Source organism: Equus quagga, chromosome 15 (assembly GCF_021613505.1).
Source record: "Equus quagga isolate Etosha38 chromosome 15, UCLA_HA_Equagga_1.0, whole genome shotgun sequence".
NCBI lineage: Eukaryota > Metazoa > Chordata > Mammalia > Perissodactyla > Equidae > Equus > Equus quagga.
The window spans coordinates 21,071,957-21,099,896 of record NC_060281.1 but is presented as its reverse complement, the minus strand read 5'-3'; the positions used below and the strand labels follow the sequence as shown (position 1 = coordinate 21,099,896).

General features: G+C 56.5%; 2 protein-coding genes across 6 annotated transcripts in view; one reads left to right on the top strand and one right to left on the bottom strand.

Annotated features, from left to right (window-relative positions):
* MRPL14 (mitochondrial ribosomal protein L14) overlaps positions 1 to 4,919 on the bottom strand; it is a 13,412-nt gene extending 8,493 nt beyond the window's left edge. The window contains exon 1 of one of the 4 annotated variants that reach the window (XM_046639437.1): positions 4,797 to 4,919. Coding sequence is in view for 1 of the 4 variants with exons in the window: in XM_046639433.1 (XP_046495389.1) it covers positions 3,604 to 3,690 (87 nt within the window). In the remaining 3 variants the exon portion in view is untranslated. Of the gene's footprint in view, positions 1 to 3,603; positions 3,735 to 4,144; positions 4,250 to 4,796 lie in introns of those variants that run through there. The other 3 variants (XM_046639435.1, XM_046639436.1, XM_046639433.1) reach the window with 3 other exon arrangements.
* Positions 3,756 to 27,940, top strand: TMEM63B (transmembrane protein 63B). 2 transcript variants are annotated; one of them, XM_046639432.1, is made up of 24 exons: positions 3,756 to 3,882; positions 10,211 to 10,393; positions 10,674 to 10,753; positions 10,996 to 11,034; positions 11,971 to 12,061; positions 13,512 to 13,549; positions 14,528 to 14,670; positions 14,768 to 14,819; positions 15,276 to 15,384; positions 16,049 to 16,119; positions 19,377 to 19,457; positions 19,945 to 20,068; positions 20,676 to 20,809; positions 20,953 to 21,090; positions 21,238 to 21,391; positions 22,320 to 22,426; positions 22,675 to 22,761; positions 22,994 to 23,059; positions 24,368 to 24,530; positions 25,131 to 25,236; positions 26,211 to 26,378; positions 26,637 to 26,752; positions 26,927 to 27,007; positions 27,250 to 27,939. In XM_046639432.1, the coding sequence occupies exons 2-24, from the start codon at positions 10,235 to 10,237 to the stop codon at positions 27,433 to 27,435; spliced, it is 2,493 nt and encodes an 830-aa protein (XP_046495388.1). In that variant the 5' UTR covers positions 3,756 to 3,882; positions 10,211 to 10,234; the 3' UTR covers positions 27,436 to 27,939. The 2 variants fall into 2 exon arrangements, with proteins under 2 accessions (XP_046495388.1, XP_046495387.1); XM_046639431.1 differs by lacking the exon at positions 3,756 to 3,882 and adding an exon at positions 4,204 to 4,491 and having other exon boundaries at positions 27,250 to 27,940.

Here is a 27,940-nt window from a genome sequence, read left to right as displayed (position 1 = left end):
AAGAAACTGCACAAAGAAAAGTTAAGTCCTACTTAATCACACACATATTTCCTCCCTATTACTATCTCTAGTGGGCCAGTGACAAGGAGCCAGGTTTACGCAGTTGTCGAGTGAGTAGATGGGCAGTGGGGGAAAGGAGAAGCCTCGGGGAGTCCCTGGACTCAAAGAGGGAATGCTGCTGATAGAAAGCATATCTCCTCCACCCACTCTGCCCCTCTTCTCTTGTTAAGTCTGTGACCTTGGAATCAACTTCTCCAGGCATCAAATTCTCTGTCAAGCAAGGGTAATTGGGAAGACAAAGAGGCATGGAAGTGAAGGTGCTTTAGCTTCACTCATGTAAGTGATTTGTGTGTGTGTGTGTGTGTGTGTGAGGAAGATTGGCCCTGAGCTAACATCTGTGCCAATCTTCTTCTACTTTATGTGGGATGCTGCCACAGCGTGGCTTGATGAGCAGTGTTGGTTCACGCCCAGGATCAGAATCGGTGAACCTGGGGCCACCAAAGGGGAGCACACAAACTTAACCACTACACCACCAGCCTGGCCTCTGTAAGTGACCATTTTAAAGGGAGGAATCCCCTTCTGAATTAACCAGTAGGGACCAGGTCTGTAGGATACGCAGTTTGTTTCCCAGATCCTGACCAGGGAGAACAGCCTCACTCCCTGATTCTCAGGGCAGCACCATGGGAGTCTCCTTAAAATCACTCAGTCGTAAAAGTGTTTTTCAGTTTAAAGTAGACATGGAAAAGTGCTCCCTCTTTTCTAAAGACACAGGTGATTTTATTTAAGTATTTGACAAGGAGACTTTCCCACTCTGCATTGTTTCACTAGTGAATAATAAGCCACCTAGCACCTTTTGTAATAAGAGAGCATATTACCCAACCCAGAGCAACATTTCTGGGATCTGAATCATAGTCCTCTCTTATACACTGGTTGTCATTGTTAATATAGGCAACCCACAACAAACCATCAACCTCTAAAAAGGAAGGCTAAGGGCCAGCCCCAGTGGCCTAGTGGTTAAGATTAGCGCGCTCCACTTTGGCAGCCCAGGTTCAGTTCCCTGGGTGTGGACCTACACCACTGGTCATAGCCATGCTGTGCTAGCAGCTCACATACAAAAAGAGGAAGATTGGCAACAGTTGTTAGCTCAAGGCAAATCGTCTTCAGCAAATAAATAAATAAAAAATAAAAAGGAAGGCTAGGGGTCAGCCCAGTGGCGCAGCAGTTAAGTTTGCATGTTCCGCTTTGGCGCCCCAGGGTTCAGCGGTTCCAATCCTGGGTGCAGACATGGCATGCATGATAAGCCATGCTGTGGCAGGAATCCCACATATAAAGTAGAGGAAGATGGGCACAGATGTTAGCTAAGGGCCAGTCTTCCTCAGAAAAAAAGAGGAGGATTGGCAGATGTTAGCTCAGGGCTAATCTTCCTCAAAAGAAAAAATTTAAAAAAAAGGAAGGCTAAATGATAACTTGGTTTTTGAGATCTCCCCCTCACGCCCCTACATAACCATAAAAATGAAATAATAGGAAAATCCATCTTATGTGGGTCCAAATGATAATCCCCCAATATAAGAGTGGGGCAAGACAGGCTTTAAAGGACTCTTGCATTATCTAAGATTCTAGATGCTGAGGAGAGTCTAAATAATCATGTTCAGTGGCCAACAGAGAACCACCTGAAAAATGGACTCTTGGAAAGGTTTCTACCCTTGATATTCTGGGGCAATAATAAAACATCTTGGCTACTGTGCCTTCATGGATTCCACAGTACACTTAATTCAACTCTCATTTCAGGCCTTATGAAATGTTTCCTCTTCTCTCTGTGTTAATATGTGTGACCCTAATTAGGCACAGGCAGAAATAGATTAGGAATCCACCACATGTTCAGATTCATAACTGTATTATTAAAAATAATAATACATAAGAAATGCCTCCTGGGTCCGTCCCGTGGCCAAGTGGTTAAGTTCGTGCGCTCCACTTCAGCAGCCCAGGGTTTCGCAGGTTCGAATCCTGGGCACGGACATGGCACCGCTCATCAAGCCATGCTGAGGCGGCATCCCACATGCCACAACTAGAGGGACCCACAACTAAGAATGTACAACTATGTACCGGGGGGCTTTGGGGAGAAAAAGGAAAAAAAAAAAAAGACATGCCTCCTAGTGATCCTCAGAGGTCTAAAAACAGAGTAACCATGGCCTCCATTTCCACTTTCCAGATAGCCATCACAGGTGCTATTTGGCAATGGATCATACCAGCTTCACAATCATAAAGTCAACACAGTATGTACAAAGTTCCACACGAAATAAATATCCAAGAAGCTCTAAGGTTAAAACGGACACTTCCATCCAAGGGAGAAAAACAACTAGAGCAGATCCCTTTTCATCTAAACTGCTTGCTCCCACCCAAAACAACTCTCAGAATCCAAACTTAGACTCTCCCATCTGGCAGTCGACCAAAGACGGCTTCACCTCATCTTCCCTTCTGTCCTTCCCAGGTAAGCCAAACTCCTTCCTCCCCCGACAAAACCCTCTTCTTCAACTCCACATATTCCAATGAGTAAAGAGTGAACTGTCTTTCTTTTTGGGCAGTAACCTCCCCCAAGAAAGAGATCCACTCTGTTCTTTACGGGATAGTCCTGCTGTGCTAACTGCATCCTCGTGGACAAGACTTAAGTGACGGAAAACTCAGGCTGAGGAAGGCAAGAAGGCAAACAGCAGGATACAGGAGACCAGTATGTTTCAAACTTTTCTGTGACACACAGAAACACATTGTCTAACATCTTCTAACGCACTCACACGTACGTGTATACCTGAAGCAAATGTCAAGAAACAACACTTACCCTTACTAAGTACAATGTTCTCTCCTATCTTATTCCACTTTTTTTAATGATGGTTGTGTTTCACTAAACTGATTTCTGATAAACCAACGGGATTCAGTTTGAATGGCAGTTCAGTTTGAACTGCAATAAATCAAACCCTACAGCTGCATTCTGCAAGCTACTAATGAACCCTTTAAAAAGACAGGAGCCAGCAAGTGGCCTAGTGGTTAAGTTTGGCACACTCCACTTCCATGGCCCAGGTTCGGTTCTCCAGTGTGGACCTGGACCTGTGCCACTCATCGGTTGCCATGTTGTGGCAGTAACCCACATACAAAATAGAGGAAGACTGGCAAAAGATGTTAGCTCAGGGTGAATCTTCTTCAGCAAAAAACAACAACAAAAAGCTAGCAGACAGCAGAAACACTGACCAACCACCAGAACCAGACACACCCAGGTAGGCAGTGTCCTTCCCTGTCCAGCACCTGGGTTTAAGTATATCCCAACCTCCCAGCTTTTCGAAAGTAACCCAAGGTGACTCTGTCATATGCCCTTTGTTAACTTCTTTATAAATTCAGTCCATTCAATCTCTTCGGGTGGCAAAGTTCATTTACTGTCCACTGTGGAAAGCAGTAGTACTTCCTTTTTGTCCCCAAACCACCCCACTTCAAGCTTGGAGGGAAGAGAGCCTTCCAGGAACCCAAAATCAAACGGACAAGTTGGTACTTCGCATGCTTTTGTGATCTGTCTGTGTGGGCGATCTACAGGAGTGTGCACACCCCCCTCTCTCTCACCCTCTTTCCAGTCTTAATTCCCGACAGACGCAGCCTCTGGTGAAATGAGAAACCAGGGAACCCCCTGGAACCGGGGGAGCCACTCATCGGCAAGACAGTTAAAGCCGTGGACTCACTCTCCGCACCACAGAAGCGCCTGGCAAACGAGTCACGGTCATCTCAGCACAAGCTGGGAGCGGGGAGGAGGACGAGAGACGCAGACAAACTCGAGGAGCCGCGCCCGCGGGACCGGCGGAGGCCACGGCGCCCAGGCCTGGCCGCACATCCCCGGGAAGGCAGGTGAGCGCGGGCCCGGGGCGCGGGGTCGGCCAGGCCGCGGGAGCTCCGGCCGCCCTCGGGGAGGGCAGAGGAGGAGGAGGGTCCGGCTCAGAGGCCTCCCCTCCCCGTCGGGACCCTCCCACTGCCCCTCTGCCGCTAAGGGCCCAGTATGCTCCCACTCTAGCCTTACTCGCCACCCCGGGGAGAGCCCCCTCTATCGCTGGAGGGAAGGAGAGGGGAAGTGAAGCTGGGAGCGCGACGCCCCGTCCCCGCCCCACCGTACCGCTCCGGCCGCCCTGGACTATCCCGCCGCGGGGCGCACTCGCCAGGTGCCGCCTGCCCCCACGCGGCCTCCCAATGCGCCTGCGCGCCGGGCCCGCCGGGCGGCGGCGATCTGAGCGTGCGCGCGCGCCTTGCGTGTCCGGCGTAGGGGGTGGGGCCTGTGAGGCTCCGCCCCTCCTCCTCCCCCTCCCGCTCCCGCTCCCGCTCCCGCTCCCCCTCACCCAGACGCTGCCGCGGCCGCCGCAGGAGCCCGGAGCTCGAGCCGCCCAGCGACTCCCCCTCCCCCTCCCCCAGCCCCGCCCCGCCCCAGCCCGGGGCTCCGAGCCGGAGCCGAGTCTGCGCCTGGGGGTGAGTACGCGACCCTTTCCGAGCCCCCTCTTTTCTTTGAGGATCCCACCACCACCCAAAGAAAAACCCCGGACTCAGCTGCGCGTCCCCTCCCTTCAGCCTCCTGCGGGACTCAGAGGTGCCCGGGCCCGCGGAACCCGGTGGTGCCGCGCGCTGCCCCCAACCCCGCACCATCCTGAGCCAAATAGGAGTCCTCCGATCCCCGCGGGGGGTCCAGATGTGCACCGCCCTCTGTCCCCACCCCTTGGGAGATCCTGAGAGATGGGACCCCCGCCCCCGCCCGCCTAGCGCCACTCTTCGCCCACCTGCCCAGTCCAGGTGCGCGTCCGCTCTGCGCCCCTCCGGGGTTCCAGCTGCGCCCCATCAGCCCGCCGCCGCTTTGGGAACCGGCCGCCCCCGCCCCCGAGTTTTGAATTCCAGGGTCGCCAAGTCCGATGGCCTCGGTCTCTTTTATCTTGTCTCTTGCTCCCGGGGCCAAGTACCCCCGAGGCCGGCCCGGAGCAGGGATTCGAGCTCGGGCAAGGGCAGGGTTCTCAGGTGCTGGCACGAGGCCGGCCGCTGCCCCCGGCCGGTCTGGGGACTGGTCGGCGGGCTGAGGAGGCGGCTGGCCCCGGGAGCGTGTCCTCTCCTTGCGCCCCACACAGTGCAGTTCATTCATGAGCCGCCCGGGCCTGCGTCGGAGGGTGCGGTGGGAAGAGGATTCAGACGCGGAACTGGGAGTGGGGCAAAGGCCCTGTTGGGGGGAGGGGGTGCCCCTTGTCCCTCCTGGCCTTCTTGACCGCTTGGGGAGGACAATTCCAAAGCTTTGGCGCCTTGTTCCCCAGAAGAGAAAGACGCTTGGGAAGTGGAGAGGAGAGGTCAGAGGGGCCAGCTGCCCTTGGGGCTCTGTGCTGCCACCTGCCTGGGTCCCTGGGCAGAGGTCTGGCTGCTCCCTGCTCCACTTCCCTGGGTGAGGGGGCAGCCAGAGGGCCTGGGCTTCTCTGCCCAATACCACTCTCTAGCCTCTCCCTGGGTCTGCAGCAGCCCAGGAAGAATGAGGCTGTGCCCAGCACCTCCTGAGGAGGGCCCCCCAGTCCTGCTCCCAGGCACATGTGAGGAGGGGAGTAGGAGTGTCTGCCAGGCTGCTGGGGCGGGGGGGACTGTGCTTGCATCATGACTGTCCTCCAGGGCACCAGAGGGTCCAGGCCCTGGCATGCCCCAGGTGGCACAAGCTGAGGCCTGCTGTTGGCTCACTCAACTTGGTCTTCGCCTATGGGTGGGTGGGTGGGGATGCGGCAAGGCAGAAGGCAGGTGGTGGGTAGCTAAGAACCCCTTTTTGGACAACCTATAAGTTTCCTCCAATTATAACAGAGTCTTGGAGACCTGGGTTCAAATTCCAGCTCTGCCGTTCTTTAGCTGTGTGACCTTGACAAGTTATTTAACCTGTATGAACCTTGGTTTCAATCTAAAAAATGTGTTTACTACCACCTCCTTACAAGAGTTATCATAGGAATCAAACTGGGTAACACAGGTAAAGAGCCTGGCACTCTGCCTGGGAGGTGATCAATAGGTTCTCTTCTCTGAACTTCTGACCCGTCTTAGCATAACATCACCCTCCCGTGCCCCCACCTCCCAGCCTGCTACACATGGATGGGGTGTGTTTGAAGAGTTTGGGAACATTCTCTGCCACTCAGTGGCAATGTCCCAAATGCAATATAAGCCCTTTGGTGTAAACAAGAAGCCCATCCTGACCAAGAGGCTCTGTCATATTAAATTTTATGTTTTCTTTGATTTTGACTTTTACCAGTTTTCCTCTATTAGACCAACCTGTTTTATTCCATATTTTATTAATAACAGTAGCTAATTTTTTACAACCCATTACATGCCTTGAACTGTATTCAGAGCTTTACATAAGTCATCTTGTTTAGTCCACAAAACAACCACACAACTGAATTATCATCCCCATTTACAGATGAAGGAACCGAGGCTCACCGTGGTGAAGTAATTTGCCCAGGTCGGAAGGCAGATCTGTTTTATCATAGAGCCTGTGCTCAGAACCACCAGGCTTTGTTGCCTGTCCCTACACCTGCCTCAGAACTGAAATCACAAACCCAAGGCCTGAGGGGAGGGCCTGGGAGCTACAAGCAGGAGGGAGGGCAAACAGGTAGAAACAGGGTGTGGCATTTCTCCAGGGCATAGCTGGCAGCCCCCAGCTCCCCAGTGAAAGTGGCTCCTCTGCTGGCCGAGGCAGCACAGTGCAGTGGTTAGGAGCATAGCCCCCAGCCAGGCTGCCTGGGTCCCTATCCAGATCTACCACAGACCGGCTGTGTGACACTGGGCAAGTTATGTACCCTCTCTGTGCCTCATTGTCCTCCTAGGATTGTGATGGGGGGTAAATGAGTTAACATTTGTAAAGTGCTTAGAACAGTGCTCAGCTCAAAATAAGAGTTAAAGAAGTGTTTAATCAATACATTCATTTCCTACTACTTTTATCTTCCTTGTGGATACATTTTTGCCCATCCCTCTGAAGTTGATGAAGGTGAATCGAGGATATTACTATCTCTTTGTTACAGATTGGAAGACTGAGGCCCAGGTTACATAGTAACAGAGCTAGCCTCCAGTCTTCATCTCCTCCCCTCAGACCACACTGCTTTCCTATGAATCCAAGCCCTAAGCTGAGTCTTCCCAAGTAACTCTAAGAAAACCTTTTAACTTAGAACTCCTCCACCCCCACCGTGCACACACTTCTTAATGGGAAAATAACAACCTTCAGTTAGCTAGAAATAAAATCTTTCATCACTCTCTCTACACACTTCCAGCTAAAAGCCTCAGTGTCAGACTAGAGAAATTCTGGGATATAGCTGACTGGGCGGCCCAGTGGAGTGGAGGAACTGCCCCCTTGCCTCCTTCCCCACCAGCCCGGATATTCTGCCTCTTGGCCCTCCTCAGCTGCTCTCAGTGAAGCCTGCGAGAGCAGCTGCCCTTGGTGAAACTCGCCCAGCAGCCCCGCCCCCACAATTAAGCTCCTGGAGTAACCCTGTCAGCAAGCAGAGCCGCAAGCCCTAGCTCCGCCCTTTACCTGCCCTGTGACCTCTTGTGAGTCACTTCTCCTCCCTGGGTCCCTGCTTCTTCCCCTGTAAAGTGGGGATGACCGTGCCCTGCCTTCCTCGTGGTGGAGGGATGCTCAATGCTCTTGTGCAGGGGAGAGCACTCTGCGAGGGAAGCAGTAATTTCAGTTATTAAGCATCTACCTGGACCCTCACCCACCCTACCTGGTCTCCTTCATGTAGAAGCTCCCAGAATGTTCCACCTTCCTTCTGAGAGCAGAGGAGGGGAGAGGGGTGGCGTGGCACTCCAGGGGTTTGTAGCATTGCATTCTGACCTGGTGGAACCTTGGAGCTGGGGAGAGAACAAACAAGGAGTGGGAATGGGTTGTCTTGATTTCTGGAGTGCATTGGAGTTGGGGGTTAAGTGGGGGGGGGGGGGGGAGTGTAGAGACCCCCCCAACCACCACAGACCAAAGATACCTATACCTACCTTTAACCTCCCCTGGTACCCCAGGGTTCTGTGACCCTTATGTTTACAGAGGCTCCTAGACACACCCACATACATGTCCCCACTTAGAGACCAGTACCTCCCTTCATTTCCGTGGACTGCCGTGCAGTCACCTAGCTCCCTCCCCCCACACACAGATACACACATCAACACACATTTACACACCTAAACACCCACATGCCCACAGTGTTCTAGCGTTCCCTAGCCAGAGAACATTTAATGGGCATTTATGAAGCTTCCATGGTCTGCAGAGTCCTGTTCTAGGCACATCAGAAAAGCATTGTGGCCCCCTGAAAAGTGTTCTAGCTTTGGAAAGAAGTTGACCTACGTTTGAACCCTGGGTTCATCATTTTATTATCAGTGTGACTTTGGGAAAGATATTTAACCTCTCTCAACCCCCGTGCCCTCATCTTAACATGGCAATGACATCCGTCTCAGGATTGTCAAGGAGTAAATGAAATCATTTATGTATTATTCTTGAAACAGTGGGCAGTTGATAAATGGCGCCTGCTACAATTACTAAGTTAGTGTTTTATTTGAAGGCAACTGGGCTGGAAAGGGAGAGGGAGGCATGACACCCAGCGCAGTTACTCCCGTAGCCTTCCTACGCGGGCTTTTCAGAGACTCCCTGCGACCAAGTCAAACACATAAACAAACCCGGCTTCCCCCTCCGTCTGAGAGCTGTGCTTCTTTGCCCTGCAGTTGAAGTATTAGGAAGAGGCTGGGGGAAAACCAGGGACTGGTGGGCAGGGGAACCCCTCTGAGTCACCTCAGGGGGCTGGGGGATGCTTCCTCCCAGAGTTGCAGTCACGATTCCAGGTTTGTTGTTCTCTCTCTTTGTCTGGTTTCCTTTCTTCCCTGGAGACCACCCTCCCCCCGCCCCAACCAAGGCAGAGCTTCAGTGTTGTCAGCAGAAGGGGCCCCCAGAGGCCCTCCAATATGATGGGGTGGGGCAGCGATGCCTCAGCCACGCTTCTCAGCCCTGGGAGCCTCCCCAGAGCCCTGCTCCACTCCGTCCCCAGGCACTTCCAGAACCCAGGCATCCAGGCTGGCTGCCCCTTCTCTCCTTCTCCCTGCCCCATCCACCCGGACCATTGAGTGCTGGACAGCCTGGCAGTGGCAGGGAACCTGGCTGGAGGGGAGGACCCTGGCTGCAGGAGGCTTGGGCAGGCTAAGAGGCCCCTGCCCACTCTCCCTTCTTTTGCCAATGGAAAAGCTCGCTGGAGGGCAGGGCATTCCCAGCCTGCCCTGCTCTGGAGGCAGGAGCAGGGCACTCTGGGAGTTGTAGTCCTCCTACCACTCAAGTGACCCCAGTGCGGAGATAATTGGAGAGGGGTGATGAAGCTGGAAGGGATAAAAGTGTAGCTGCTGCCACGGCAGGGGAAAAGGAAAGAGAGTAAGCAGGAGTGGCTGGGGCTAGGCAGGTAACACAAACCCAGAAGTCCTACTTTTTAACTGACTTCCCATTCTGACCCCATCCTCAGACCCCTACCTGAGGGCAGAGGGGCAGCTCTGAAGCTCAACAGCTTATTTTGAAGCCAATGATATTGGGAAGGTGATTAACAGAGTTGAAAACTCTTAAGTAAATGAAACTGTGCCATTTTTCTAATAGGGGTAGAAAGAGAGTATCAGGATGAGCTAGCTGGCTCCTGACCCGTCCTCCCCTGGCCTAGAGACCCTTCCTCTTAGCCTTGGATCCTCAGGCCTAAGACCCCTCCCCATCTCCCCTCAGGCTCAACTCTGCCTCACCCCACCCCACCTCACCCCTGCCTAAGACAGAGGGGGTCTGGGGGTGAGAGAAGGGGGAGGGAGAGAGAGAGGGAGAGAGAACAAGTGTGTTTGTGTGTGTGTGTGTGTGTGGAGAGTGTGTGTATATATTGAGGTGGTAGGAGGTAAATGTTAGAGACTCACAGACAACTACCAGCTTAGAATAACCAGTCTCCCCAGTCCAGATCTGGGCCGAGTTCCCCAGACCCAGGGTGGGGTGGCAGCTGGAGAGCCACTGAAGGTACATCCACATGACTCAACCCTCCCCTCCCCAGGCCCTTATCTCTGGAGGCCAGAGCTTCCACCCGCCCAGGCCGCCTGGGGATCTGCCCTCACTGCCCCTTCCCCACACGCACCCTGCCGGAGCCATGAAGGGGATAGGGGCTGAGCCCAGCTGACTGCTCTGCCCTCTGCCCAGGAGGACCATGCGGCAATAGCAGCCATGCTGCCCTTCCTGCTGGCCACACTGGGCACCACGGCCCTCAACAACAGCAACCCCAAGGACTACTGCTACAGTGCCCGCATCCGCAGCACCGTCCTGCAGGGCCTGCCCTTTGGGGGTGTCCCCACTGTGCTGGCTCTTGACTTCATGTGCTTCCTGGTGAGTCCCCACATTCCACCACCCACCCTTGCCACCCACGCTTTGTAAATAACTAGCCAACACCTGCAGCTCTAACCACTCCCACCTGACCCAACTCCCCAAGCTTAACTGCAGGAGGTATCCCCATCACCCAGCCCAATCCTAGCCTCTGACCATGCGCCCAAGCTGGGGACATCCCCTTCTAAGACAAGACTCCAGCTCCTCTGACCCTGCCTTCCTGGCTAGTCCAGGGGCTAGGCAGACAGCCTCTCCACTTGCCACCCACCCCCGCTTCCCTCAGGCACTGCTGTTCTTGTTCTCCATCCTCCGGAAGGTGGCCTGGGACTATGGGCGGCTGGCCTTGGTGACAGATGCAGACAGGTAAGGCTCTGGGACCCACCCCTACACACACACAAACACACACACACACACTATTTGTTCCACACTCCTCAGGGATAGGAAAGAGCCAGCCCTCTCTCATCCCCCTTTGTTGGGGGGATGAAGAGGGACCAGTCCCAGAGCAGGCATGGAAGACATGAGGACCCTCAGTTGGGCCTTTGTCCCTTGCTACTCCCCAGGGGCCCTCCCCCGCCCTGCTAACCCTGTCTGTTCTCTGTCCCCAGGCGTCGGCGGCAGGAGAGGGACCGAGTGGAACAGGAATAGTATGTGGGGCCCCAGGCCCCTCACCTTACTAAACCAGCTGCCCCTTTCCTCTTCTCTTGTGCTTCTCTTCTCATCCTGCCACGTTTCTTTTTGCAGTTTTCTTCTCTGCAGACTCACGTTTCGGATTAACGCAGGCGGTGTGCTTTGCAGAACGGGAGGCTCCCTAACTTGTCTCTGCCTCACCCCCTCTCTCTCCCTCTGGCTCTCTGCCTGGGGCCAGTCCCTCCCCATGCCCAGCCTTCTTCCTGGCCCTGGTTGGCTGGGGTGCAGGGGCCATCCTCCCGGAAACCCCAGTATACTCACCCTGTTGGTTGCAGAGACAAGATTGGGCGTCTCCAGTGGCTTCCTGTCCCCTAACAGCTAGTTCTTCACATTCCAGGGTTCCCTGCTCACCCCTTCTGGAGACTGGGAGGGGGGCTGCCTGAGGAGCCCTGATCCTGGCCCTTTGTGTCACATCACGGTCTCTGTCCATAGGACTGGAGTTGGAGTTGCAGCAGCTGCTGGGGTTGGAGAGGGAGGGTAGGGGCCCGCCTGGGAGGCATCTCCCAGCCCCCGCTTCCCCTCACCCTTCTGGGGCTCTGCTAGTCCATCCTTCCCTTCACTCCCCACTGCCCTGTGCCTCATTTTGGCTCTGTTGCCCCGGCCCCTGCTGGTCAGCTCCAGACTGCAGGGACCACTCACATTCTCACTTCAACCTCCACCATGACGAAGACACCCTCCCTTTGCCCACTGCCCGTCGGTGCCCCCAGGCCCTCAGGGAAGAGGGAGATTTAAGGGGGTAGGGACGGCAGTCTCTCCTCCCCGCTTCAGCCTCTGCGCTTTCTGTGCCTTGTCTTACGCCTGGAGTGCTGGAGTGGGAACCCCCCCACTTCATCCCTGCCCCAAGGGGCTCAGCCTCACCAGGCTCTCTGACCTCTCCTCTCCCCCACCCCCAGTGTGGCCTCAGCTATGCACGGGGACAGTCATGACCGGTATGAGCGTCTCACGTCTGTCTCCAGCTCCGTCGACTTTGACCAAAGAGACAATGTGAGTGCCCTCCCCTGAACTTCTCAGCCCCCGTCCTCCTCCAGGGCTGATGGGCTCAGCAGCCTCTAGCTTCCAGTGATGTGGAGTCAGGGATCTGCGGAGTGTGGCTGTCTCCTCAGCAAGGGAAAGGCTTGTCTAGGAGCCACAGGATAACCTCCCGGACCCAGAGCTCCTGGCTCTATCTTCCAAGTCAGCCTCCCAACTAGCATGAGCCTGACATCTGTGAGTTCCATACTTTGTTCCACGATAGAGCTCTGTGCCCACCTCTGCTGACTGAGGACAGCTAAGGACACCTTTTTCCTTGAACATGGTTTTAGAAGTAATAATGAGCCTTTCAGGCCCACCTAGCAAAATATACAGAATCCATTGTGATGCTCAGAGTTTGCAGGCTGGTGGCCCCTGGCTATGGGGTTACATTGACCTGCTTGTGGATTGGAGCTGAGTGACAGTGGCCCCTGTAGACAAGGCATGAGCTTGATGATTCACAGCAGGCCCCAGGCCCCCTTTCAGGTCAGACCCAATACTCTGGCGGCATCACCTGCCTGGCCCCCTATTGTTCTGTGCGGGTGAGGGTCCTGGTCTGAACTCTAATGCTCAGACCAAGGGTGGCCCCGGTCAGTCCAGCTTATGCTGGGGGTCCTGGGGATGGCACTCCTGTAGTAGCCGTAGTGGAAGAAGCCTGCCAGCTTCCTGAGCTGGAATCACACTGGTAAGTGGTGAAGCAAAGGTATCGCCCCTGCCAGCCAGAGGCGTCCAGGTGGTCCCCAGACTCAGGTGACGGCAGCAGGCAGCACAGTCCTGCGTCTTGGCTGGAGGCCCCCTCCCCTCACCCCTGTCTTAAGTCTGCACCTTCTCCTGGCAGGGAGTTGGGGGAGGGTTCTCTCTGCCCAGCCTTCCCCCACATATCCCCACCCTGCTCTGAGTGGGGTCTCTGCCTGAAGGCAGGCCTGGGGGTTCAACAGGGGGAGATTGCAGCTCACAGTGACCCTGGGTTTTGGTCCCTCTGGAGTGTACTAGAAGATGGGTGGCAGGAACTTGGGCAGCGTGGCCCACCTCTCTGCTTTTGGCAGCCATGTTGCAAATTCTTCTTGTTAGCTGCAGGTCTGGAGGTCCTCATTACCCTTCCTAGAACCCCAAACCCCGCCATCCCCACCTGGCCCACTGCACTGCAAGACTTCATCCGGTTCTGCTGCCCTGCTGGGCATTTGCGGGGACAGTAACTCTGGGCCTGAGAGTCCACAGAGAACCCAATTTGGCCTTGATCCTTTGTCTTTGAGGGCTGGTGCCTTCCTTCTCCCCTCTCTGGGGATGAGCTAGCTTCTTGGGGAGGTTGTGGAAGCTGAGCCACAGCCTGGAGGTGATTGTGAGACTGGGGTGGGGGGCTTTGCGGGGCTGGGAGGCTCGGGGCGGTGGGAGGAGGACTCCGGCTGATACTGCTCTGTGCCCCCAGGGTTTCTGTTCCTGGCTGACAGCCATCTTCAGGATAAAGTAAGTGAACGGTCTGCAGACTCTAAAGAAAGAGAGAAACTTCAGACCTGTCATCTCCCTACAAAGTCCAGAGGCCAGCAGCTTTGAGGGCCTTAGTGCTCCTAGCCAGCCCAGCACCTTCCTCCCTCCTCCAGGAGGCCAGGCCCTGGGCTCCTGGCCTCTGCTGTCCCCTGAGCTGGCCTCACTTTACCCCACAGTCTCCTATGTGCTCCCCTGCCTGGGGGGCCCGCTCTGCCCTCAGCTCTCCCAGCCCCTGCCACCCTGTGAGAGCAGGGGCTGGAGCCCCCGCCTCAGAGCTTCCGTGCAGCCAGCGGGTGGGGGCAGCAGGCAGGCTGGGAGCAGCCAGCCAGCAACAGGCAGGAGCCAGTATCCAGCAGGCAGAAGTCAGGAGATCGAGCCAGAGTGCGGCAGGCAGGCAGTGAGGCCTGAGAGAGGCAGGAAGCCGGACAGGTCAGCACCGCCCCGCCCGTGCCCCAGCCCCAGCCCTCCCCCACCTGTCACGCTGCACCAGCTCCCATAAGGCGCCAGTGCTTCCCCAGCCTCCATCCTCCCTCCCCAGCCTCCCTCCCCAACCTCCCTTTCACATCTGCCTCTTCTCCTCTCCCTTTGCTCCCCAGTCCTCGTTTTTCTTCTTCTTCCTCTCTCTGTAGTCTTCCCCGTTCTTTACCCCTTTCTTCCCTTCTTCCCTCCTTCCTTCCTTCCTCCTTCCTTCCTTCCTTCCTTCCTTCCTGTTCCCATCTCTCATCCCTCTCCTTTTCTCTCTCTTCTTCCCCTTCCCCTCCCTTTCTCCCTGCATCCTTTCTTTCCTCCCTCCCCTCCCAGAGAATAGGGGGCCCAGAGACCCCATTTCAGCCCCGTCCTACTGCCACGTTGGCAGGGGCTAGGGTGGGTGTGGGATGGGGTGGGCAAGGGCAGGCAGATTGTGGCCCCTCTGTTGCCCTAGCCCTCATCTAATTCCTCTGTCCCCACTACCTGCAGGGATGATGAGATCCGGGACAAGTGTGGGGGTGATGCTGTGCACTACCTGTCCTTCCAGCGGCACATCATCGGGCTGCTGGTTGTCGTGGGCGTCCTCTCCGTAGGCATCGTGCTGCCTGTCAACTTCTCAGGGGACCTGCTGGGTCAGCGAGGGCCAGGATGGGTGGGGCGGAGAGAGGAGGGGACAGTGAGCATGTGCCCTGACCCTGCCATTGTCCTCTCCCTCCTCCCATCCCCTAGAGAACAATGCCTACAGCTTCGGGAGAACCACCATTGCCAACTTGAAATCAGGGTACGGTTGGGAAGCTGGTCAGTGAGGCCAGGGTCTGCAGCCAGCAAGGAGGGGGGAAGGAGGGTGTTCAAGGGAGAGGTGCTGAGGCTGCAGAGATGGCTGTGGGGCCCTGAGGGGCTTGGGTTGGAGACAGGAGGTAGATCCCCAGGGATGACTGGATAAAGAAGAGGAGTGTGCACCCTTGGGCCAGGGGATACTGCCGGCCAGTTAGAGGGCAATGTAGCCAGCAGGCAGGGCACGGAGAGAAGACCTCTTGGGACATTTCAGTTGGAATGGAACAATCTTGGGGTGTAGAGGATGTGGGGTGTGGTGCCCCGGCTCCTGAGAGAGTCATTGCCAGAAGACTGGTGGCAGCAGAGGGTCCCTGTACCAGGGTTTAATTAACCCTGGGGGTTTAGGGGTATCTGAATGTGTTCCTAGCCCTGGGGGTTCCATGTACCCCTCTGCTCCCCCCAGGAACAACCTGCTATGGCTGCACACCTCCTTCGCCTTCCTGTACCTGCTGCTCACTGTCTACAGCATGCGTAGACACACCTCCAAGATGCGCTACAAGGAGGACGACCTGGTGAGTGGAGCAGAACCCAGGTCCACCCCCACCCCCAGCCTCTTCCCTTCCCTCTGGGCCTCTCTTGCCTCAGCCCTAAGGGGTGGCAGCTCCGGGGTTAGGCCAGCTGGCTCTGCATCTGGGCCCAGCAGCTCAGGAGCCCCCATCCTGCAAGTTAAGTGACATCTCCAAGCCTCAGTTTCTTCATCTGTAAATGAGACAGCAGCAGTACCTCTCTTGAGGTCAGTGGGAAGATGCAGCGAGGCGAGATGTGGAAAGCACCAGTGCTGTGCTGGGCACTCGGAAAATAGCTTGGTCGACCTTATGGTGGTGCTATTCCCTCCTCGTCTGTATTCATTCACCAAACCAGCACTGAACGCCCACTCCAGGCCAGCCACTGTGCTGGGTCCTCCATGGCCTGAGGATCTGAGAGTAGTCCCCCCCACCCCCGCCCCCTCTGTAACCCTCGGGAGCAAGGGGCCTGATGGCTCTTTCATTAGGCTCGTTGCCTGATTTCTGTTAGAAACACTTCCCCTGCTTTCCTTGGACCTGGCTTATCCCTAAGGCCTCCTGCCGCCCCTATCTGCTCCTCTCTGCTCACCCCACTCCCCAGCCCCTCCCTGCATTCTCCGGCTCCTCGGGAGTCCAGTCTCAGGAAGGCAAACCCACTCCCCTCTCACCCCAGGTGAAGCGGACGCTCTTCATCAATGGCATCTCCAAATATGCAGAGTCAGAAAAGATCAAGAAGCATTTTGAGTGAGTAGCCACCCCTACCACCAACCCAAGGCCCTGCAGACCTTTCTTTGCCTTTCAGCTCCCAGGACATCTTTACCCACACCTCTCACTTGGATGCCTGGGGCTGCACTGGGGGGTGGAGGTCAGACTGAGGAAGAATCCTCTGACTCCAGGGCCGTCTGGCACTTGGGCTGGGTGATAGGCCCTTCTAAGAACAGGAGAAATACTTGAAAAGTGAGTCCCCCAGGGCTCTCCCACTTGAACTGGCTCATGGGTTGTTGGCTCAGGGTCCATGGGCCCTTTGAGGTATATGGCTGCCTCAGAATGTGTGAGACATTCTGGAGTTTGTGTGCAGGGAGAAGCTCTGTGGCTTTCACTGCATCCTCAAGGGGCCCGGGAGAACTTGGGCTGCATGTCGTCTGAGGCTCTTTTCAGCTCTGCAACTCTGTCTTGGGGGCTGGGAACATGCACTTCCAGGAGTGCCAGGTGGTCAGGACCATCTGTGTGCAGGGTTAGGGGTCCTATCATGCATTCATCCGTCCACTCTACGACTTTCTCAAGTGCTATTTGGCGTAAGTCACAAGGGTGCGCCCTGAGACTGTGAGGATGAATAAAAGTCATCGGGCTCTTGGGGGTCAGGGTGTGGAAGTCAGCTTTAGGAGCCAGTCCAGGGTCTGATGTTGGTCTGTGGTCAGAATTAGGAGTTGGCCGGTGGTCCTGATAAGGGACTTTGGTGGTCTGGATCAGGATTTGGTGAGGTCCAGATCCACTGTCAGTTGGCCTGGATCAGAGGCCAGTCACTGTCCTGGATCAGGACAGGATTGGGAGTCGGTGTCTGGTCAGGGTCAGCTTCCAGACCCCTGCATTTCAGGAAAATGGCTGGTTTGTGATCAGCATTAGTAGGTGAATAGTCATTCATTCGGCACGCATTATTGGTCACTTTCTGTGCACCAGGCATGAATAAATAGAAACAGGCCCTACCCTCATACAATTTACAGACCAGCAGTCAAACTCAGATCATCCTTGGTCAGTATGAGAGAACGATTTGGGGTCCTATTTGGGATTCAAGCTGTGATTAGCATTAGGGGGCAGTCTGGGTGGGGATTAAGGACAATGTGTGCTCAGAGTTAGGGGATATTTTACTATTACCCTCCAGTTGGAATCAGCTGTCAGCTGTTCGGACAAGCCCTTTAATAGCAAATACCTGTCATGCACCTGCTGTGTACCTGCCCTGGGGTAGGAGGAGGATAGAGCAGAAAGCAGAAAAGGAAAAGGCTTTGCCCCCATCTGCGTACCTGCTAGTGGGACAAGGCAGCTAATAAACAAATGGACTAGTAACAGGATGCCAAGGAGAGTGGGTGCTAGAAGAAAACCAAGGCAGGGAGAGGGACAGAGTGAGAGGAGTCAGGAGGGGCTACTGTTTTCAGTGGGATGGGCAAGGGGGACTCTGACAGGATGACATTTGAACAGAGACCTTCGTGTGGTAAGGGAGGGGACCCTGCTAGTCAAGCATCCATCCATTCATTCAGCACACATTTGTTTACACCTACTGTGTGCTTTATGCCAGCAAGACAAAGAACCAGGCCTGATGGGTGTCCATGGGGAGCTCACGGTCCACGTTGTCTGCTTCAGGGGTTGGTCTGTGGTTTTGTTTAGGAAACAGTCCATGATTAGAATTAGTGGTCAGCAAAAAGCAGGGCTTAGGGAGACTGTAGTCCCAACTGGCATGATGAGGATCAGAGGATCAAGCATTCTGGAGCAGCCGTCTCATTGATCCAGTCATTCAGCACATGTTTATCGAGAACTTACTGTTCTTACTGCGGGCCCTGGGTATATGGTGATGAGCAAGAGTCAGCCTTTGTCTTCATGGAGTCATGGACTAGTTGTCAGTATTGGGCCGGGTTTGTGGTCCAGGTCTGGGGTCTATCTGGATTGGAGGACCCAGCCAGCAGAATTAGGGAATATCCTATGTGCAAAATCAGGGAACCTGTGTTGTGGGGATTAGAGATTAGTCAGGTGAGAATGAGGTTCGGCCTGCCACAGGGGTGAAGGCCCTTCCAGAGAGGAATCCTAAAATGGGTTGAGCAGCAACAGTGTCAGGGCAAAGGTCTGTCACCTCCTGGGAAGTACATTTCAAGGGCTCCATCCCAGATGTAAGTTTCCAAATTCTCATGGGTTTGTGTGGGCCATCTTGTTCCTTAGAACCATATCTTGTGCATCTTTAACACCAGGTTGTTTTTCATTAAAATTTGTTTTGAAAAGATGGGGCTCGGGGCCAGCCCGGTGGTGCAGCGGTTAAGTGCGCACGTTCCGCTTCAGCGGCCCGGGGTTTACTGGTTCAGATCCCGGATGCAGCAGACATGGCACCGCTTGGCAAGCCATGCCATGATAGGCATCCCACATATAAAGTAGAGGATGATGGGCATGGATGTTAGCTCAGGGCCAGTCTTCCTCAGCAAAAAGAGGAGGATTGACAGATGTTAGCTCAGGGCTAATCTTCCTCGGAAAAAAAAAAGATGGGGCTCAGTCTAGATTAGGGATTAGGATCAAGAAGCAGTGTCTGATCAGCACTGAAAAGCAACTACTCCTTCACTCAGCCAGCAAGCATCCCTCGAGCCCTGCTAGGTGCCAGGGAGTGAGAGTTGGGGCCAGTCTATCTCTCGTCATTTTCAAGTCAAGGTTGAGGTCAATCTTGGGTCAGGGTTAAAGGTTCAGTCTTGGCTGTGGGTTATGGGTCTGTTTGGGTCAGGGTTAAAGTCAGTCTCTGGTCAGGGTTAGAAGTCAATCTCAGGTCAGGGTTCAGGATCAATCTCTGGTTAGTCTTGGCCCAGGGATCATTCTATAGACTGGGCTGTGTATTGGTTGGGGTCAGTCCGTGGTCAAGGCTAAATGCTGGACTGTAACCAGGTCATCTGGGAACAGGGGTAAGAGAACAACCCACAGCTAGAAACAGTTTCTCTCGTCTTAAAGGTCACAGCCTCGCACAAGAGTCAGACCACAGCTGTGGCTTCCCCAGCGCCATGCGCGTGTGCACTGACATCCAGGTCATCAGCCCACACTGCTCTCACACAGCCCTCCACACCTCTGAGTGCACCCTCCCCCACTCAGAGAAGCATGAGGAGGAATGTCAATGTTTTATTCTTAAGGAACTTTCATTTTCACAGACTAAGAAAGAGAGAGCTTGAATTGGGGGGTGTGTCTTGAAGGTGATGGGGTCATGGATGAAAGTCGGAGGCAGGTGGGTGGGGTCCTGCAGGTGACGCTGGACTGTGTTTCAGGGAGGCCTACCCCAACTGCACGGTTCTTGAAGCCCGCCCATGTTACAACGTGGCTCGCCTCATGTTCCTTGATGCAGAAAGGTATGGGGCTGGGGGTGGCAGGGGGGCAACACCCGAGGGCCCCCTGCCCATTGTGGAGGGCATCTTGCCTGGCACACTGGAGCCTGGCTCCCCTTCCAGGTGTTTCCTAGGGCGTTTGATTTTAATTCAGCCCCCAGAGTTCCTGTCAATTCAGCTCTGGAAAGAGCAAGGCCTGGAGGTTAGAGTTTGTTGCAAGAGAAAAGGGGCCCACCGTCCCCACCCCATCTGAGGACATACCCTTTTTCAGCTACAGTATGAGACTGACTACAGGCCAGACTACAGGAAGAACTTCTGGCCCTCCAGGGATGGGTGGCGAGACCCTGGAATGGGGACATGTCTGAACCATGCACCCTAAACAAACCCAAGAGCAAGATAGCCCCTGTCCTTAAGGAGTGGACTAGATGACCCCAGAACTGGGCTCCATACCCATCCTCCCAGTGACCCAGCCCCAGCTGGATGGTGGGTGACTGGGCATCTGGCCCCACAGGAAGAAGGCCGAGCGGGGAAAGCTCTACTTCACAAACCTCCAGAGCAAGGAGAATGTCCCCACCATGATCAACCCCAAGCCCTGTGGCCACCTCTGCTGCTGCGTGGTGCGAGGCTGTGAGCAGGTAAGAGGTGGGCTGACTGTGGGGTGGACCTGGCCTCAGCTCAGACCTCAGGGCCCCCAGAGCTCCCAGGGAGGAGTTGGAAGGTCCTGGGGAGACAGGTCACAGCAGAGATGGATGCACCCTATGGTGGAGTCTGTCCCACAACCCCACGTACACAATCCAGCCTTGCACGTAAATACCCAAAGGTAAATAGACTCCCAGAGGAGGCAAGGCTGGGGCCAGGCTGGGAGTGGGGTGCAGCCCCTCCCTCAGCAGGTCCCCACCTGTTCCTACAGTCATTGCCCCAGTTCACACTGTTTGGGTTTGTCCCCTGTCCCTGCAGTGACCAAGTTTTCAAACTCCAAATCAGAAAAGGTCAGCCAAGAGGACAGCATTGTGCTCTATTTACTAGCTCTGGCTTTAGGCAAGTTTCTAGACTGCTCTGTGCCTCAGTTTCCTCATCTGTAGGATGGGGCTAACTGTACCTCCCTTGTAAGATTGTTGTAAGGATTAAGTGAGTTAACACAGAAAGAGCTTAAAGCAGCACCTGGCCTGTGGTGCTGAGTGGGTGCTGTGGGGACCTGCCCAGCTCTCTGACCAGAGCCCCTGCCTCACCCGTCCTCGGCAGGTGGAGGCCATTGAGTACTACACGAAGCTGGAGCAGAAGCTGAAGGAAGACTACAAGCGGGAGAAGGAGAAGGTGAACGAGAAGCCTCTTGGCATGGCCTTTGTCACGTTCCACAATGAGACCATCACCGCCATGTGAGCCCCCACCCTGCCTGCCCACCCCGGCCCTTGTCCCCCAGTGAGCAGCTGGGGCTCCCAGGTTCCTCCGCTCACGACCAGCTGTCGGCAGAGGGGTCCCCAGCAGCTGGTGCCGCAGTAACCGGTGCCCATCCCCCCAGCATCCTAAAGGACTTCAACGTGTGTAAGTGCCAGGGTTGCACCTGCCGCGGGGAGCCACGCTCCTCGTCCTGCAGCGAGTCCCTGCATATCTCCAACTGGACCGTGTCCTATGCCCCCGACCCCCAGAACATCTACTGGTGAGCAAATGGGGATGGCAGGGGCAGGCTTCATGGAGCCCTGGTGGGCTCCAGTGGGTAGGGGGAAGGAGAAGGGAGGTCCTAGGTGTCATTGGGGAGCAATCAGGCGTTCGGTCCCTGTAGCAACCGCCACCCCTGCCTTCCCAGGGAGCACCTCTCCATCCGTGGCTTCATCTGGTGGCTGCGCTGCCTGGTCATCAACGTGGTCCTCTTCATCCTCCTCTTCTTCCTCACCACCCCCGCCATCATCATCACCACCATGGACAAGTTCAACGTCACCAAGCCTGTGGAGTACCTCAACGTGAGGCCCACACCCCACTGCAGCCCTCCACGCTCTGTCACAAGACACAGATACCAAGCCCCAGATCCCACCTCAGGGGGACAACCAGATGCCCTCCCGCCCGGTCCAGCTCCTGTTCTGCTCTTCCAGCCCGGCCCCACCGGGAAGCTCCCGCACAACCAGGGGCTGAAACCCCTCTGCACACTTCCATTTGGTTTCCCCCACCTTCCCCTAGGAGAGGCCACCCTTGAGTTTGCACACAGCTAGAGAGACACCCAGGGAAGAGCGAGCCCAGGCCCAGGCCTAACTGACCCTGTGGCCTCGGATTGGTCCCTTCTCCTCAACTCTCGATCTCTCCCACAGAAGAGTGGAAGGTTTAGACCAGATCACTGGCTTCTAGACTTAGATTCTGATGCCTTTATCAAAAGGAATCTTACATGAAACCTGATGTGGAAAAGCAGGGTTGCTCAGATGGCAGCAGAGGGGGCCACAGTGCCTGGTCTCCCCTCACCCCTCCCGCCTCACACACAGCATATCTCCTTAGAACCTCAAAGACAGTTTGAAAATCACTGAGTGATAATAGCAGAATCAAATCCCCACCCCACTTCTTGCTGGCTGGATAAGCTGTGGAATCTCTTTTTTTTTTGCCTCAGTTTTGCTCATCTGTAAAATGGGGTAACGTTTGGAGGATTAATGCGTGTAAAGCACACGATCGGTGCTTGGCACGTGGTATGTGTTCAGCAAATGCTAACCACTAATATTCACCGTGGGGCTGTACATATGGCCCTGCCCCACCTCACCCTTGGCGCTCCAGATGTTCTGGACTACTGCCATGGCGGCCCTGAGAGCTGTGGGGCCCAGGGCTCAGTGGGGAAGGGGGCGCTTCAGCAGAGCAAGCTGGGCCCACTCCACTGCCCCCGCCCGACACCTGCCCTGTATGCCACTGCAGAACCCCATCATCACCCAGTTCTTCCCCACCCTGCTGCTGTGGTGCTTCTCAGCCCTGCTCCCCACCATCGTCTACTACTCTGCCTTCTTTGAAGCCCACTGGACACGGTGAGACACCCCTCACATGCTGCGCCATGGCCCTCCTAGGTGGACACCCATCCCATTGGGCAGCCCTCTGCCCTTCAGGCTCCCTGCCCTGGCAGTCCCAGAGCTGGCATGGAAGGGATGGTGGCCAGCATCCTCTCCTTGGGAAGCCCCCCCTTCCTAGGGAACCCTCCTGGGACACTGTACGGGCTGGGGGAGCAGAGGTGAGGGGCTGGCTCCCCTGACCTCTGCCCCTGTGCCCCCTGCCCCAGCTCCGGGGAGAACAGGACCACCATGCACAAGTGCTACACCTTCCTCATCTTTATGGTGCTGCTCCTGCCCTCGCTGGGACTGAGCAGGTGGGTTTTGGAGAATGGGATGGGAGCCCGGGTGGGGGACTGCTGGACAGGTTCCCACCTCCCCTACAGAGCTAGGGGCACAAGACAAGAAGCCTGGCCATCCCCAGGCCTCCTGACTTACCTCCCCTGTGTCTGGGGGGCATCCCCAGAGGCTCATGGGTAGGACTCCCCCTCCCCCGGTGTTCTGGGCCATTCCAGCCCACCACCACACCTCTCCTCTCCTCCCCTCCAGCTTGGACCTCTTCTTCCGCTGGCTCTTTGACAAGAAATTCTTGGCTGAGGCAGCTATTCGGTTTGAGTGAGTGACCGGGGCCCCCAGGGAAAGAGACCGGAAGGTGGGAGTGGGTATGCCTGAGAGGCACTGCCAGCCCCCATGGGAGGGTGCGGCAAAGCTTCCACCCCTGCAGTGGGGAGGAGGGGAGAGGAGGGAGGGGCTTGCACCGCGGTCCGGCAGGGTCATCCCTAAGGTTCAGCCACAGAGTGTCTTGGTTGTGTACGTGGGAGATGTCCCTGGGGCCTCTCGGGACTCATTCTCTGGGGACCTCCTGGATTCTGAGGTACCCTCAAGGTATATTTGGGGCTATGGGGCCCACACTCGGGGGGTTTCTGTGAGGGCTTCTAGGGCTCGTATGCTGAGTCTCACTGGGAGTCGGGAGTTTCTCTCAGGTTTGGAGAGGTGTCTGCAGTGGGATCTTAGTCATACTTTGGGACTGACTCAGGGGTTCCTAGAGGTTTCCCTGCAGGCTCTGGGGTCCACACTTTTGAGTATCTAAGGACGGCTCTTGGGTTCACAAATCTGGGAGTGTCTGTGGAGACTCGGGACTCACACTTCGGGGTATTTACGGGGCACTTGTTCTGGGAACATCTCTGAAGTTGGGGATCTTATTCAGAGGGGTACTGTAGTGTTCTTATGGGGCACCCGCTCTGGGAGTCCCTGTGAAGGTGTCTTGGGGGACACGTACCATGGCAGTATATGTGGCCGCAGGCTCCAGGGCTCCTGCTCTAGGCCATGTGTGGTAACCTTGGGCTCACGCTTGGTGTGTCAGGGGCATTGACAGAGGTTCCTTGGTTCCCCACTCTGAAGACCTGTGGGGGAGGGTCTCTGGAGCTTGTGTTCTGGAGGTGTCTGAGGCTGACTCTGGGGGAACTCTGGGTCAAGTTAAGCTCCAAGGCAGGAGCCTTCTGGGTGTTCTTGGGGCTCACACCCCTTGGGAGTTTTTGGGGGTCTCACAGGGTCATCTATGGAGATGTCGGGCTGTCATACCCTGAACATTCTGGTGGCCTTAGGGGTCTCGAGCACTTTCTCCATGGGTGTTTATGGGCCACAAGTTCTAGGGGTGCCTCTGGGCTCACACTCTGAGGCCGTGTCCACTCACACTGAGGGTGTCTGGGGCTTACTTTGGAGGTGTTTCTTGACACTCTGGCATCTGCCTCTGGGGTTCACACTCTTGGAGGACTGGGACATAGGTGCTTCAGGGCTGAGCTGGGGGGTCCACCTGGAAGAAGGCATGTTGGGGGTGAAGGTGTGCTGTGAGGTCATGCTGGCAGTGGGCAGGCGGCCACCGGTCCCCCAGGGGTGCAGTGCTGGAGCACCTGGTGCCCGCAGGTGTGTGTTCCTGCCCGACAACGGCGCCTTCTTCGTGAACTACGTCATTGCCTCAGCCTTTATCGGCAACGCCATGGACCTGCTGCGCATCCCGGGCCTGCTCATGTACATGATCCGGCTCTGCCTGGCGCGCTCTGCCGCCGAGAGGCGCAACGTGAAGCGGGTACGGCCGCCTGGGGCCGCCGCGGCCCGCACAGCGCCCCCTGGTGGGCCCAACCAGAAACAGCGGCAGTCGTGCTAGGGTGTGGGGCGCAGGGGTGCTGGGACTCAGGGAGCCGGCTTCCGCGGCCCTGGGCTTTCCCCTTCCCATCTGGGGCCTCAGCTTTCCCATATGTACAGCGATGGGTTGACATAGATAACGCTGAAGGCCCTGCCACTTCTAACCGTCTAGTGTTCTATGATGGGAGTTGGGGGAGGTCCGGGTCCCTAGACCTAGGGTCCCTCTGCCCTAACCCCACACGAGGCTCTGGGTTTCCCATTCCCAAGCCCACCACCTGCCAGTCCCTGATCCCTTGAAGGCCCCTCCCCACGCTCTGTCACTGTCCCTACCCTGCCCTCCGTCTTCTCCACCTCTGTCTCCTCCACAGCTGCTCTCTCCCCCTCTTTGCCCTGCCCTACCCTGGACATTGGGCTCCTCTTCCCCCTAGCTTCTTTCCTGGCCCCAGAGATCCTGGCCCCTCCCCCTCCCCCTCCTCCCTGTCCTGCGCCCCTCCAGTCTGTCCCTCCCCTCCCTGAGCCCCCCTCCTGCCCATCTCCCCCCCAGCATCAGGCCTACGAGTTCCAGTTTGGCGCAGCCTACGCCTGGATGATGTGCGTCTTCACGGTGGTCATGACCTACAGTATCACCTGCCCCATCATCGTGCCCTTCGGTAGGCACCGCCGCGCCGGGACCTGGGCCCTGCTCGGGGGGACCCAGGACCTCACCCGCATCACTCTAGTAAGGCAGGCCACCCCGAATGGACAGGGCCCCGGCTGGGAGACCGGCCCCTCGGGCCTCCCGCCCGGTCCCTGGCTCAGTCTGGGGCCTGGCCTGTGGGGGAGGAGGGGCAAGCCATCTCAGCTGAGGCGGGACTCAGCTGGTGTGCTGGGCCCCTGGGCAGTCACCCCAACATGGCCCTACTCACCCCCACCAATGCCTTCACTCAACTGGATGGATATACTTGGACACGCATCACATACACACACACACACACACGCTCCTACACAAGATCCATGGGCACACTTGTACACAGCCCTGTAAACTCAGGAAAGACCTTTGGATTCCAGGGTGGGGTTGGGTCCTTGCCAGAGATACCCCGCTACAGCTGAGCCATGTGACCTGGCCATTCCCTCTTCCTCCTGAAGAAATTTAGCAAAGTTTCTCTTCAACTCTCACCCCCTCTAGTGGCCTCTACTTTCCCCCTGGTAACATCCTCCCCCACCCCCAACCACCCTCCCTGGTTGTTGAAGGCTCCAGACTCCCAGACTAACCTTGTCTTCAGTCTAAAGCTCCCACCCCCTCAGCCTCCAGGAAAATAGAACTTACCACCTAATTACTAATCTGTTTAGGGATAAGGTTAGAAAAACAGTCAGCTGGGTTTTAAGAGGATGCTTGTTGAACCAAATGAATGCATTTCTAACAGTAGAATTCCTAGAGAAGGGCTGCGGGATGAAGGGGTTGAAGCAGAAGAAGCCAAAGTTCTCTGATCCGCGGGGGCTTGGGCTCTATCCCGTACTGGGGCCGGGGCAGCAGGAGGGAGGCCAGCCCTGCAGTGGCCTCAGAAGGACCCGGCCAACCTGTGACGGACACGCAGAGGTCCGGCAGCACTGGTTCCGAGGTCAGGGCCCATGTGGCTTCCCCCAGGGCTCATGTACATGCTGCTGAAGCACCTGGTGGACAGGTACAATCTCTACTACGCCTACCTGCCAGCCAAGCTGGACAAGAAGATCCACTCAGGGGCTGTGAACCAGGTGGTGGCCGCGCCCATCCTCTGCCTATTCTGGCTGCTCTTCTTCTCCACCATGCGCACGGGTGAGGGCCGGCCCCGACGCTCGCTCAGGGAGCTGGGGGGTGGGGGGGATGCCCTGCGGAGTCGCAGTAGAGCAGGCCATGAGATGGTCCACAATGGCCAGGGGTCGCAGGCAGGGCGCCTGGGAGAGGCCAGGGTGAGGCCATAGCATATGGGAGTGTGGGACTGCATTCAGAAGGGGGCCAAAGCCGGGCGTGGGCCACTGGGAGGGGGCCCGGAGGAGAGGTATAGCAGCCACATTTTTTGCCCCCCCACACCAGGGTTTCTGGCCCCCACATCCATGTTCACATTCGTGGTCCTGGTCATCACCATCGTCATCTGCCTCTGCCACGTCTGCTTTGGACACTTCAAATACCTCAGTGCCCACAACTACAAGGTGTGGGGCGAGGGGGCAGGGGGATGGCCGAGGGCAGGGGCTCAACGTGGGGGCAAGGGGATGGTTGGGAGCCGAGGGCAGGGGCAACAGGGGTGCTGAGAGGGTGTAGGGTCATGGTTGTGGCTGAGGGCAGGGCATTCCCCCCACTCCCTGACTCATTCTGGGCCCCTCAAGATTGAGCACACGGAGACAGATATCGTGGACCCCAGAAGCAATGGACGGCCCCCGACTGCTGCTGCTGTCCCCAAATCTGCGGTGAGTGCCCCCCTCCATGGCCAGGGGTGGGGAGGGGCCTCTGACTGGGACTCAGCCCCAAAGCTGGGTGTCCCACTAGTCCTCCAGAAAGGGAAGCCTGTCCCAGACCCCAGGGGCAGTGGGAAATGGGGCAGGGAGAGGCCGGGCTTCACTGGGCGGCTGTTCCGGGGCCCTGAGATCCCCCATGCCCTTCCCCATAGGGGCAGCTGTCCACTCTCACTCCCGCTCCTCTCGCCCTTCAGAAATACATCGCTCAGGTGCTGCAGGACTCAGAAGTGGATGGGGATGGGGGTCCCGGGAGCTCGGGGGACGAGCCCCCGTCATCTTCGTCCCAAGATGAGGAGCTGCTGATGCCGCCTGACGGCCTCACAGACACAGACTTCCAGTCTTGCGAGGACAGCCTCATAGAGAATGAGATTCACCAGTAAGGGGAGGGAGGGGCCCTGGAGGCCACGCCCTGCCCCGCCCCACTCGCCCCCCACGGACACTAAAACGCTAATAATTTATTAGATCTAAAGCCCCTTCCTCCCTATCCCCTGCTTTCATTAAGATATTTAAACCTGGGGATTTCACCGCTCTCCCCCACCACAGAGGGAGGGAGGGAACCCCCCAACCTCAGTGAGGAGAGCCCCGAGCCGGCCCCGGGGCAAAGAGGGGTGTGGACAGGGCTCCCCCAGATCAGTGCCCCCAGGCTAGTAGTGTGGTCAGGAAAGGGTTAATGAGAGCCAAGGGGGTACCTGGTGCCATGGCTGGAGACGTGGGGGGGCAGGCGGATCAGGGGCCGCCCCCCAGTTCTTTCCTCCCGCCGAGTCCCCCTGGAACCTCCAGGGAAGCAGAGCCTCCAGCCCCTATGGGTTGCATGAGAGGGGAGGGGGTGCTGAGAGGGAGGAAGCATCAGGCCCCGAGCCAGGGGGGTGACCTGGGGGTGGGGGG

What these genes read in the sequence shown, in the direction of transcription:
- TMEM63B (XM_046639431.1), top strand. Translation starts at nt 4,219, where the DNA reads ATGCGCCTGCGCGCCGGGCCCGCCGGGCGGCGGCGATCTGAGCGTGCG. An exon ending in CTTCTCAGGGGACCTGCTGG is followed by an intron (nt 14,671 to 14,767) that starts GTCAGCGAGGGC and finishes CCCATCCCCTAG; the next exon opens with AGAACAATGCCTACAGCTTC. An exon ending in ATGTTCCTTGATGCAGAAAG is followed by an intron (nt 19,458 to 19,944) that starts GTATGGGGCTGG and finishes CTGGCCCCACAG; the next exon opens with GAAGAAGGCCGAGCGGGGAA.